Consider the following 13,890-nt stretch of genomic DNA (forward strand, 5'->3'; position numbering starts at 1 on the left):
ACATAGGACCCTAAGGGAAATACATACAAATGACTTCTTTTAGTGAACCACTAGTACTGAATGGAATGAAACAAAACATAGCATGAATGTTCCTAATGAGATGTTGACCAAGTGTTGTTACTTTGTTGCAAATCAAACATCCAAGATGGCTGCAGTAGGGGGACTTAGTTTAACATAGAACCCTATGGGAAATACATTCAAATTTCTTCTTTTAGAGAACCACTGAATGAAATGAAATCAAACATAGCATTAATGTTTCTTATGAGATGCTGACCAAGTGTTGTTACTTTGTTGCCAATCAAACATCCAAGATGGCTGCAGTAGGGGGACTTAGTTTAACATAGGACCCTATGGGAAATACATTCAAATTTCTTCTTTTAGAGAACCACTGAATTGAATGAAATCAAACATAGCATTAATGTTTCTTATGACATGCTGACCAAGTGTTGTTACTTTGTAACCGATCCATCATCCAAAATGGCCACCGGGGGGGGGGGGGGGGGGGGGGGGGGGGTGTAGTTTAACATAGGACCCTATGGGAAATGCATACAAAAGTCTTCTTTTAGAGAACCACTGAATGGAATGAAACCCAAGTTAGCATGAATGTTCCTTATTAGGTGCTGACCAAGTTTTGTATCTTTGTAGCCAAATTTTATCTTTTTTATATGATTTCAAAACCCCCAGTAGAGCCAGGTGAGCGATACAGGCTCTTCAGAGCCTCTAGTTTTGGAAACAAAATAAATTTGAAAGCAACAAATGGCACATAGCAAGCAGGGTTGGTGCATTCATTGAAATACATACATGATATTTCAAATTTTCCCCCCTGATAATCACGAATAATTGGTCAATGCATAAATGTTTGAAAAAAAAACACTCTTAAAAACTCTTGCCCAATATTTTACGCCAAAAATATCTTTATATGAAGTAGCTTATTAACCAATCATGCATTCCCCTTTGCACACATTATCTTCCTAAACAATGCTTTAATTTGTCAATGGTCTGCTACCTGATCTTACACATGAAAGATTATGGTCAAGCTTTTGGACAGGTTTATTTGATTCTGTCATTTTTCACTAGCAGAAGTTGCTTGACGTTTCTTAATTAAATTGCTTTGTCCTGAACACACATGCAATAATTACCACTGGTCTTTACACAATCAATTTAATATAGTACAGTTATGCCCTATTGAAATGTTATGCAAAAGTGAACTTTCAAGCATTTATAACACATGACAGTTATTTATATATTTACAATGTATACTGTATACATGTATAATGTGTACATGTATGTGAATTGTAATTATATATAATGGTTTATAATTACATGTTAATCAATCTGTGTGTGTACTGATTATGTGAATTGTGTAACAGCATTAAGTGGTGACAAATCATACATGTCACAGATGCTAGAAGTTTTATTTAAGTAAGCAATGTAGAAATCAATACATAAAGCTATTATGTGTAATTTACAATACTACCAACATTTTTAGCCAATATTGGAGGAGGATTATAATTGATTGGCCATGGAAAATTCATACTGGAAATCTAGACACAAAATATATATTATATCTTACTATTGAAGTAAATTTGAAAAAAAATGTATGTCAGATTGATTCACTTAGTCTGGAAAACTATGAGATGAACAATGTTTGTCTGCTGAATTTATTTAAAGGCTTAAGGAGGCAGAAAATAGAGATATTTTGCCACCTGTAATAACTATAATCTTAAAAGGAATGATAATGATTATATGTATATATACAATGTATAAATGGTATACGAAGTGTATACAACTAGGGAAACTAGAAAAAAAGATATGGAAATGTTCACATTTGTATATTATTGACTTTTAGACAGTTTAACATTAATTATCTTAGAAAATATTCTGTAATATGGATTTCCACTATTTAATTCTGAAACAGATGCTGTATATTTCGATTTCTATCATGAAAAGCTGATGGATTAAATTTATACACAAAAAAACAACAGAAATTGTAAAAGAAAAATGAAAAAATTGCAGCATTTTTTAGTTTTCTACTTCTCAGGAACTAGACCATGTTATTGTTTATGGATATAATTAAGCTTAATAAAAGCAAGTTGACTAGATGTTCAGAAAGAAACAAGTGTACATGTCCTAATGAAGATTATAAAACCATTGATTAATCTAGGGAAAAAAACCATGTGTATTCAGTCTAAATATTGATAGAATTATTATTCTAAAAAATTTAAACTCTCAGGAAGCTAAAAGTACACAAGCTGTGGTCAAACTAGAATGTATAGAGTTTGTTGTTGGAATGATTTTTTTGGGGGACGATGATAAATATGTGAATACTCATGTTTTTCAATATCGGCATGTTTGGAAAAATTTGTGGAGTTTATATGAAAGCAATAATTAACTCTGGTGAGTAAAATATATTGTTTGTACTGTCCATTAGCTTTTTTCTGGAACTTCTAGGATCAGTATACAAAATATTTAGCATTGAATATGACCAGTATTTTTATGAGATAAAGTTACCAAACTTGCATTGTACCAGTATTATACACACATGCCCATATATATATGTCGTGTACATGTTATGATTTTGTACAGGTTATTACTTGTACAAACTTTTTATACAAGTAATTACTTGTATGAAGCCATCATACAAGTTATTACTTGTATAAATACAATTGTACAAGTAATTACTAGTACAATTTTTACTGAGAAAAAGATAATAAACTTGTACAAATTATTATTCTTACTTGGCCTATTTGATGTTCTCATCAAATCAATTTAGGGCTAAGACTTTAAACTTTCAACATTGTGTATAATTTGTATACTAAATATATAAGCAAAACTTTCAAAAAATTCAAAAGTAAAGTGTAAAGATTGGAAACAATAATATAATGTAAAGGACACCAAATTAATTACCTAAAAGACAGCACTTCAAAGATGTATCTTATTCCAGTATGGTGTTTTTAATGTAGCAGAAATTGAAAAACTCATTCGCAAAGGAGACGAAATTATTTAGTATTGTACAGTTGATGAACTTTACCTTTTGATTAAAACAGCACATTCCAAAAGATGATTTAAAGATTTAGAAATTGGAGACTATGTTATAATACCAGTGCAAACAGTAGACCGAGGTCCGAATTGGACTGTTGAAATATCAAAGGAGTTGTTCTGAACATTGCCGAAAATGGATAAAAAGTAGGAACAAAATTTGGAATAATGATTGGTTTAATAAGTCAATCAAATCGAAAATATTCAGAGAAAGGATTTGACAATATTGGATATACCAGAGAATACTGAGGTTAACGTCATCCAAGCAGTACAATTGCTTTTTTTAAGTGGTGACCAAGGCCATGTTCAATGCAGCTGTTGGGATGGCTTTACGACAGGCACATGTAAATGCAATAAATTGAGCTTATTGTGTATTTTCAGATGTCTTGCTTCCTTGTCTAATCTTGTGCAAACAAATTATAGGTTATTTGATCTATTAGGCTTTACTGTTGTTTCCAAAATATGATATTACATATGCAATTTTTATACGACCGCAAAATTTGAAAAATTTTTCGTCGTATATTGCTATCACGTTGGCGTCGTCGGCGTCGTCGTCGTCCGAATACTTTTAGTTTTCGCACTCTAACTTTAGTAAAAGTGAATAGAAATCAATGAAATTTTAACACAAGGTTTATGACCACAAAAGGAAGGTTGGGATTGATTTTGGGAGTTTTGGTCCCAACATTTTAGGAATTAGGGGCCAAAAAGGGCCCAAATATGCATTTTCTTGGTTTTCGCACTATAACTTTAGTTTAAGTGAATAGAAATCTATGAAATTTTGACACAAGGTTTATGACCACAAAAGGAAGGTTGGGATTGATTTTGGGAGTTTTGGTTCCAACAGTTTAGGAATTAAGGGCCAAAAAAGGGCCCAAATAAGCATTATTCTTGGTTTTCGCACAATAACTTTAGTATAAGTAAATAGAAATCAATGAAATTTTAACACAAGGTTTATGACCACAAAAGGAAGGTTGGGATTGATTTTTGGAGTTGAGGTCACAACAGTTTATGAATTAGGGGCCAAAAAGGGGCCCAAATAAGCATTATTTTTGGTTTTTGCACCATAACTTTAGTATAAGTAAATAGAAATCTATGAAATTTAAATACAAGGTTTATGACCATAAAAGGAAGGTTGGGTTTGATTTTGGGAGTTTTGGTCCTAACAGTTTAGGAATAAGGGGCCCAAAGGGTCCAAAATTGAACTTTGTGTGATTTCATCAAAAATTGAATAATTGGGGTTCTTTGATATGCCGAATCTAACTATGTATGTAGATTCTTAATTTTTGGTCCCGTTTTCAAATTGGTCTACATTAAGGTCCAAAGGGTCCAAAATTAAACTTAGTTTGATTTTAACAAAAATTGAATCCTTGGGGTTCTTTGATATGCTGAATTTAAAAATGTACTTAGATTTTTAATTATTGGCCTAGTTTTCAAGTTGGTCCAAATGGGGGTCCAAAATTAAACTTTGTTTGATTTCATCAAAAATTGAATAAATGTGTTCTTTGATATGCCAAATCTAACTGTGTATGTAGATTCTTAATTTTTGGTCCAGTTTTCAAATTGGTCTACATTAAGGTCCAAAGGGTCCAAAATTAAACTAAGTTTGATTTTAACAAAAATTAAATTCTTGGGCTTATTTGATATGCTTTATCTAAATATGTACTTTGATTTTTGATTATGGGCCCAGTTTTCAAGTTGGTCCAAATCAGGATTCCATATCAAGTATTGTGCAATAGCAAGACATTTTCAATTCCACAGTATTGCACAATAGCAAGAAATATCTAATTGCACAATATTGTGCAATAGCAATTAATTTTCAATTGGAGTTATCTTTCTTTGTATAGAATAGTAGTTGATAATATATGTTGGAAATTTGCCAGACATGACTATGATGTCATTTTCTATTTTTATTTGCCAATAACTTTATGTAAATAACTTCATTGGAAATTTGCCAATATAAAATGTTGCTGATGAAGCTTTTTTTCCTTATCTTATCTAAAATGTTTTTAGATAATGTATGTTGGACATTTGCCAGACATGACTATGATGTCATTTTCTATTTTTATTTGCCAATAACTTTATGTAAATAACTTCATTGGAAATTTGCCAATATAAAATGTTGCTGATGAAGTTTTTTTTATTGTTTTATACAATAAACAATGTATATTCACTTTTACTACCAACCAATCTTTACCATTCAGTGATAACAAGCACTTTATTTTACATTTTAATATTTTATGATGTATTTAAAAGAGTAGTTATTGTTGCAAACTCCATTAGAAATTTGAATTGATATCAGTTTTGGAGAAAGGGAAACGGGGATGTGAAAAAAAAGGGGGGGGGGGGGTTTAAATTTTTCTCATTTCAGATTTCATAAATAAAAAGAAAATTTCTTCAAACATTTTTTTGAGAGGATTAATATTCAACAGCATAGTGAATTGCTCAAAGGCAAAAAAAAACTTTTAAGTTCATTAGACCACATTCATTCTGTGTCAGAAACCTATGCTGTGTCAACTATTTAATTTTAGATTTAAAAAGTTTGAAGAAGAAATCTTTAATTGATTTGTAAAATCTTGACATTTGTTTTGTGTAAAAAAAACCCATGTAATGTCAAAAATTTGATCACAATCCAAATTCAGAGCTGTATCACGCTTGAATGTTTTGTCCATACTTGCCCCAACTGTTCAGGGTTCGACCTCTGCGGTCGTATAAAGCTGCGCCCTGCGGAGCACCTGGTTTATAATGATTTATGTTTGAAAATATATGGTACAAGGGTTTTATTTTATTTTTGCCCTTAACGACTTTGTCACTGTGCACCAGTAGTCCAAATCTAAGTGGCAACAAGCTGTTGAGCTTAATTCTCTCAAGGTGTCATGTTAGCTTAGGTTGTTAATTTGATTCCGTCGTTTGTCTGGATTTTTCTAACATTTCAAAATTGATGCTTATACACACTTGAAAAACGAAAAGAAAAACAAACACAGTATAGATTAAATCTGATTTCAAAATGCATTCGCTAAATGAGACGAAAAAAATAAATAAATAAGAGAAAATATTTAAAGAAATAAAATACTGGACAGTTGACAAAAAAATCCCAGACTTACAAACTCAAAGAATGGTGGTTTTTAATAAAAACATTTAAAGCAAAAGAAGAAACACATACAACTCAAAGATATTGTGTTGTACAAGTTATTATATTTTTCTCAACAAAAATTGTACGAGTAATTACTGGTACAATTTTATTTGTACAAGTAATAACTTGTATGGCATCATACAAGTAATTACTCGTACAAAGTTTTTGTACAAGTAATAACCTGTACAAAATAATAAAATGTACACGACATATATATATGTTATATAGAGGGGTCTAAATACAGCACAAACAACATTTTCCAAAAGACCATAAGAGTGAAAAAGTATATTTTAACAAAATGCATTTGACTAACAGGTCGAACAACTGATGTTCTTAAACCCTGCTGACTGCAGTTGACAATCACAAGATGTAACAAAATGGATCTTAATACTAATTCTATACCAAAAGAAAACAATAAACTTGCGGTAAAGATATTATACCACAAACATGAGGTGCAAAAATTTGTACACCGTATCCAGATTTCGACAATTAATGTCTCATCGGATCAGTGATGTTAGGAATAGAAAGAGTATTTGGAAGGTCATATAATTTACCTGTTTTTAACCAGATTTTTATGACAAAAATGTCAGTTCTTGATTTGGGGATGTATGGCGGCGGTTGGGCGATCCGGCGGGCGGCAACCAAATGTTGTCCGTGCATTCACTCATGAAACGATCAACCAAAAGCTTTTAAAATTTTAATATGCTGTTACTGACAACAAGTTCAATAATGGCGATTTTAACTTTTACCGTTCAGGAGTTATTATTCTTGAAAGATTGAAAAATGGCGTTTCCAGTCATGTCTGTGCATTTACGCATGAACTGTTCAACCTAAGCTTTCCAAATTTTAATATGTTTTTACTGATGACAAAATTGAGATCAAGTTTAATAATGACGATTTTGACTTTTACCGTTCAGGAGTTATGGTTCTTGAAAGATTGAAAAATGGCTTTTCCAGTCATGTCCGTGCATTTTCGCATGAACTGTTCAACCAAAGCTTTCCAAATTTTAATATGTTGATACTGATGACAAAATTGAGATCAAGTTCAATAATGACGATTTTCACTTTCACCATTCATCAGTTACGGTTCTTGTGATATTGCCAGGACATAAATAAATGTTAATAAATTCCGGTTTGCTGTCGTTGTGACAGCCTCTTGTTAGGATAGACATGAATTTCAAATTTCAGAATATAAATTCAATTCATATAACCAATTTCTAGTTCTTTGACTACTTTTATTCAGAAACCTATAATGTGTCAAATATTTAATAACAATCCAAATTCAGACCTGTATCAAGCTTGAACATTGTGTCCATTTTTGCCCCAACTGTTCAGAGTTGGACAGACCTCTGCGGGCTCACTCAGCCAAGCATTTTATTGAAATAGACATATGCATTCGAGGGAAAAATTCATAAACTTTGACTTATCATCTAAATATGTTTATCCTACCATAAAATTCACATTCATCCAGTTTCATCGATATATGCAGTTATAAAGAAGAAAAAGATAAATTAATAATTTTATTTATTGACTTTTTACAGTGAGTCAGTATGACATATTTTATTGCTGGCATGCTGGGAGTGGAACTAAAATCCTAAAAGTCTTTTTTGTTATGTTATGTTAAAAATGTAATTTAAAGCATGTTGATTATCATTTTTCCAAGGTAACTGTAACCACCTGACTATCCAACAATAAAAATTCCTTAGGTAAATTTAATAAAGTTGTTATATTTTTGAATTTTGACACAATTTTTGTCTGTTATATATATTGGGATGGAGATTGTATAAATAATGATTTTATTCCTCCCCCCACCCCACCCCACTAGTTATGTTTAAAAAATATTTGTACCAAAGCTTAATTTTCTTTTGTGGTCACTAATTTTCATTAAATTGGAAAAAAATGTATTTCTGTGGATGTACATTTTTATACGACCGCAAAATTTGAAAAATTTTTCGTCGTATATTGCTATCACGTTGGCGTCGTCGTCTGCGTCGTCGTCGTCGTCGTCCAATACTTTTAGTTTCTGCACTCTAACTTTAGTAAAAGTGAATGGAAATCTATGAAATTTTAACACAAGGTTTATGACCACAAAAGGAAGGTTGGTATTGATTTTGGGAGTTTTGGTCCCAACATTTTAGGAATTAGGGGCCAAAAAGGGCCCAAATAAGCATTTTCTTGGTTTTCGCACTATAACTTTAGTTTAAGTGAATAGAAATCTATGAAATTTTGACACAAGGTTTATGACCACAAAAGAACGGTTGGGATTGATTTTGGGAGTTTTTGTTTCAACAGTTTAGGAATTAGGGGCCAAAAAAGGGCCCAAATAAGCATTATTCTTGGTTTTCGCACAATAACTTTAGTTTAAGTAAATAGAAATCAATGAAATTTAAACACAATGTTAATGACTACAAAAGGAAGGTTGGTATTGATTTTGGGAGTTTAGGTCCCAACAGTTTAGGAATTAGGGGCCAAAAAGGGACCCAAATAAGCATTTTTCTTGGTTTTCGCACCATAACGTTAGTATAAGTAAATAGAAATCTATGAAATTTAAACACAAGGTTTATGACCATAAAAGGAAGGTTGGTATTGATTTTGGGAGTTTTGGTCCCAACAGAATAAGGGGCCCAAAGGGTCCAAAATTAAACTTTGTTTGATTTCATCAAAATTGAATAATTGGGGTTCTTTGATATGCCGAATCTAACTATGTATGTAGATTCTTAATTTTTGGTCCCGTTTTCAAATTGGTCTACATTAAGGTCCACAGGGTCCAAAATTAAACTTAGTTTGATTTTAACAAAAATTGAATCCTTGGGGTTCTTTGATATGCTGAATTTAAAAATGTACTTAGATTTTTAATTATTGGCCTAGTTTTCAAGTTGGTCCAAATGGGGGTCCAAAATTAAACTTTGTTTGATTTCATCAAAAATTGAATAAATGTGTTCTTTGATATGCCAAATCTAACTGTGTATGTAGATTCTTAATTTTTGGTCCAGTTTTCAAATTGGTCTACATTATAAGGTCCAAAGGGTCCAAAATTAAACTAAGTTTGATTTTAACAAAAATTAAATTCTTGGGCTTATTTGATATGCTTTATCTAAATATGTACTTTGATTTTTGATTATGGGCCCAGTTTTCAAGTTGGTCCAAATCAGGATTCCATATCAAGTATTGTGCAATAGCAAGAAATTTTCAATTGCACAGTATTGCACAATAGCAAGAAATATCTAATTGCACAATATTGTGCAATAGCAATTAATTTTCAATTGGAGTTATCTTTCTTTGTATAGAATAGTAGTTGATAATATATGTTGGAAATTTGCCAGACATGACTATGATGTCATTTTCTATTTTTATTTGCCAATAACTTTATGTAAATAACTACATTGGAAATTTGCCAATATAAAATGTTGCTGATGAAGCTTTTTTTCCTTATCTTATCTAAAATGTTTTTAGATGATGTATGTTGGACATTTGCCAGACATGACTTTGATGTCATTTTCTATTTTTATTTGCCAATAACTTTATGTAAATAACTTCATTGGAAATTTGCCAATATAAAATGTTGCTGATGAAGTTTTTTTTATTGTTTTATACAATAAACAATGTATATTCACTTTTACTACCAACCAATCTTTACCATTCAGTGATAACAAGCACTTTATTTTACATTTTAATATTTTATGATGTATTTAAAAGAGTAGTTATTGTTGCAAACTCCATTAGAAATTTGAATTGATATCAGTTTTGGAAAAAGGGAAACAGGGATGTGAAAAAAAAGGGGGGGGTTTAAATTTTTCTCATTTCAGATTTCATAAATAAAAAGAAAATTTCTTCAAACATTTTTTTGAGAGGATTAATATTCAACAGCATAGTGAATTGCTCAAAGGCAAAAAAAAAAAAGTTCATTAGACCACATTCATTCTGTGTCAGAAACCTATGCTGTGTCAACTATTTAATTTTAGATTTAAAAAGTTTGAAGAAGAAATCTTTAATTGATTTGTAAAATCTTGACATTTGTTTTGTGTAAAAAAAAACCATGTAATGTCAAAAATTTGATCACAATCCAAATTCAGAGCTCTATCACGCTTGAATGTTTTGTCCATACTTTCCCCAACTGTTCAGGGTTCGACCTCTGCGGTCGTATAAAGCTGCGCCCTGCGGAGCACCTGGTTTCCCCTTGTAACTAACATTTCACAAATATTTAGTGTAATAATGTATTTTTCTCTTGAAATACCTTGTGTAGGTGGGGTCAAATTCAGACTAATTAACAGATCAGCAGTATGTAAATTATTGTTTAATAAACACCCCATTACATTTAAAACTGTATAGAGTATATAAGCTGTTCCAGGTTTGTTTGTTATTTGGAATTGATTATAAGACTGAACTAGGATTTTTATACACAAAGATTAGAAAATTATTTTCATTATTTACAAACAGCCAATATAAAATTTATACTTTTTAAATATCTAAATGATTAAAATCCATGGTTCACCTAAATCGACTAATGAATCTACATGTACAGTACTCTGAAGAAGAACAAAAAGCCTAAGAATTTGACAAATGACATTATGACAAACACAATTTTTCAAAATGTTTATTACAAAGTTCTTGCTTATTTTTAAAGTCCATGAAGTGGGCTAGAATCATTTACAAAAATTTTTACATTCTGCTTGATGATAGTACACAGGTTTTTCCAAGAAAATGCTGCAAACTATCAAACATAACTTTGAGTTACAAGAGTTTCACTAAACATGAATTTTTAACCGGATTTTTGTGACAAAAATGTCGGTTATTGATTTGGGGATGTACGGCGGGTGGGCGGGCGGGCGGCAATCAAATGTTGTCCGTGCATTAACTCATGAACCGTTCAACCAAAGCTTTTAAAATTTTAATATGTTATTACTGACAACTATACGAAGGTCAAGTTCAATAATGGCGATTTTGACTTTTACCGTTCAGGAGTTATGGTTCTTGAAAGATTGAAAAATGGAGTTTCCAGTTGTGTCCGTGCATTTATGCATGAACTGTTCTACCAAAGCTTCCCAAATTTTAATATGTTATTACTGACAACTATACGAAGGTCAAGTTCAATAATGACGATTTTGACTTTTACCGTTCAGGAGTTATGGTTCTTGAAAGATTGAAAAATGGAGTTTCCAGTTGTGTGCGTGCATTTATGCATGAACTGTTCTACCAAAGCTTCCCAAATTTTAATATGTTGTTACTGATGACAAAATGGATGTCAAGTTCAATAATGACGATTTTGACTTTTACCGATCAGGAGTTATGGTTCTTGAAAGATTGAAAAATGGAATTTCCAGTCGTGTCCGTGCATTTATGCATGAACTGTTGTACCAAAGCTTCCCAAATTTTAATATGTTGTTACTGATGACAAAATGGATGTCAAGTTCAATAATGACAAAATTGACTTTTACCGTTCAGGAGTTATGGTTCTTGAAAGATTGAAATATGGTGTTTCCCGTCGTGTCAGTGCATTTTCTCATGAACCATTCAACCAAAGGTTTTTGAAATTTTAATATGTTGTTACTGATGTCAAAATAGAGGTCAAGTTCAATAATGACGATTTTGACTTTTACCGTTCAGGAGTTATGGTTCTTGAAAGATCGTAAAATGGCGTTTCCATTCACGTTGTTGCATTTACTCATGAACCATTCAATCTAAGCTTTTCAAATTTTAATATGTTGATACTGATGACAAAATGGAGGACAAATTTGATATTGACGATTTTCACTTTCACCATTCATCAGTAATGGTTCTTGTGATATTGCCAGGACACAAATAAATGTTAATAAATCCGGTTTGCTGTCGTTGTGACAGCCTCTTGTTACAAGTGGCAAGGTTTGTTTTCCTGAATTTCTTTGGCAGAACCGATGTGTGGATTATATAACCTATATGTAACGATTTAGTTTATACAAGGCAGATTAAGATAGTAGTTATTTTGAAATGAGAACACACATCAGTGTCAAAGATCTTATGTTTTACCTGATCTTATGTTGTATACTAAGATGTTGTATGTTTATCAATGATACAGTTATCCAACAGATTCTAAATGACATGAATGTACTTGTATGTTGAACTGTCATCTAAGAATTAATAGAACCATGCTATACTGTTGAGGCCAATTATGACAGAAATGTGCCCTTTGAGTAACTAATGTACAAAATCTTTTAGGGTGGCATTACTGTTACATCTTGATACTTTCATCATGTTAAAATACACACAAAAATTGTGTATATTTTAGTAAAATAAAATAAATTGTTTCAGAATTGCTACACAAATTAAATCAAATATTACGAGGGGAAAAACATGCAAAGTACATGACGTATTGAGTGTTGTATTTTTAAAAATAAAGTGTTTCTTCAAAACATAAGAATTTGATTTTGTGTGATCTCTGTATACACAGTAAAGGCTCATGGGAGTTTGTAGTATGAGCAACAGGTGAAACCTAAATTTATCTGTTGATAAGCAGTGGTGTACAGGTGATTAGGGAAGGAATTCACTTTTTTTTATTTCAGTCTGCTTCAGAGGGAAAATGACTATCTTATTATAATCTTTTAGATACAAAAAGATACTTTAAAGCATGTGCAAAAGTGAACTTTTAATGCAGTTTCAAATACAGATACAAGTAAAACTAGATTGTTGATTGAAATAAATTAAACTTAATTATAAAAAGTGATTAAATTAGCCTTTGATTGAGAACAAGAAAATTGTTGGATTAACTTTTGAATACCCTGGATCCTAACATGTAGAAGTTGGACTGTTGATCACTTGGAAAATGCAGGAATGCAATTATTTCAGGATTCAGTTATCAGTGGAATAGTTTTTTGCAAAGTTAGATAAATCATTAAATTGATAAGATATGATGAGCAAAAGGAAATTAAATGTGAGGTGTATGATACAAGTCTTGGTGAATTTTGTGGATTGGATACCCTTACTGTTAATGATGACACAAGTGAGGTTCAAAGAGGTTAAAGTTGTATGTGCTCAAAGCTAGTTCGAGAAGTTGATGTTTTGGCATAGATTTCTTGCTAAGATTTAGACCGTTTAATTCTCAAAGTGAAAGGAAACCACAATGTTTGTGATCAATAATGTTTGATAAGAAATGGATAATTAGTTAACTGTAATGTTTGGTTCCTTTAAACGTTTGACTTTACCCTATCGTAGAACAAAAACTGATGGAGCAATAGTTACGCATAAGTATAGGTCACGTAAGTAAATACAATTTGGCAAACAAACTAACAAACTTCAAGTGATTAAAAACACTGGGCCAATTTTCACTTGATTTTTTATACGCCCGTCGTCTTTTAGACGGGACGTATTATGGTATACCGTTGTCCGTCCGTCCGTCCGTCCGTCCGTCTGTCCGTCCGTCGTCCACACTTCGGACAATAACTCAAAAACACTTTCACCAATTTCCATGAAACTTAAGTGAATTGTTTATATCTATTGACGTAAGCTCCCTTTCGTTTTTTTTTAATTTCAGATTTTAAGTTTTGGATTTATGGGGCTTTATTCATAAAAAAAGGGGGATTTTCAACACTTCGGACAATAACTCAAAAAGGCTTTCACCAATGTCCATGAAACTTTGGTGAATTGTTTATATCTATTGATGTAAGCTCCCTTTCAATTTTTATAAATTTCAGATTTTAAGTTTTGGATTTATGGGGCTTTATTCATAAAAAAAGGGGGATTTTCAACAC

General features: G+C 31.6%; 1 protein-coding gene across 12 annotated transcripts in view; it reads left to right on the forward strand.

Annotated features, from left to right (window-relative positions):
* The window catches only part of LOC143063667 (centaurin-gamma-1A-like), a 95,805-nt gene that overhangs the window by 17,107 nt on the left and 64,808 nt on the right, over positions 1 to 13,890 (forward strand). The window contains exon 1 of one of the 12 annotated variants that reach the window (XM_076235945.1): positions 1,998 to 2,397. The exons of 10 other annotated variants lie outside the window; for them this stretch is intronic. In XM_076235945.1, coding sequence (XP_076092060.1) covers positions 2,331 to 2,397 — 67 coding nt within the window. In that variant the 5' untranslated portion in view covers positions 1,998 to 2,330. Of the gene's footprint in view, positions 1 to 1,997; positions 2,398 to 13,294; positions 13,399 to 13,890 lie in introns of those variants that run through there. One more of the 12 variants, XM_076235941.1, reaches the window with a different exon arrangement.

The sequence above is a fragment of the Mytilus galloprovincialis genome, chromosome 2 (genome assembly GCF_965363235.1).
Source record: "Mytilus galloprovincialis chromosome 2, xbMytGall1.hap1.1, whole genome shotgun sequence".
NCBI lineage: Eukaryota > Metazoa > Mollusca > Bivalvia > Mytilida > Mytilidae > Mytilus > Mytilus galloprovincialis.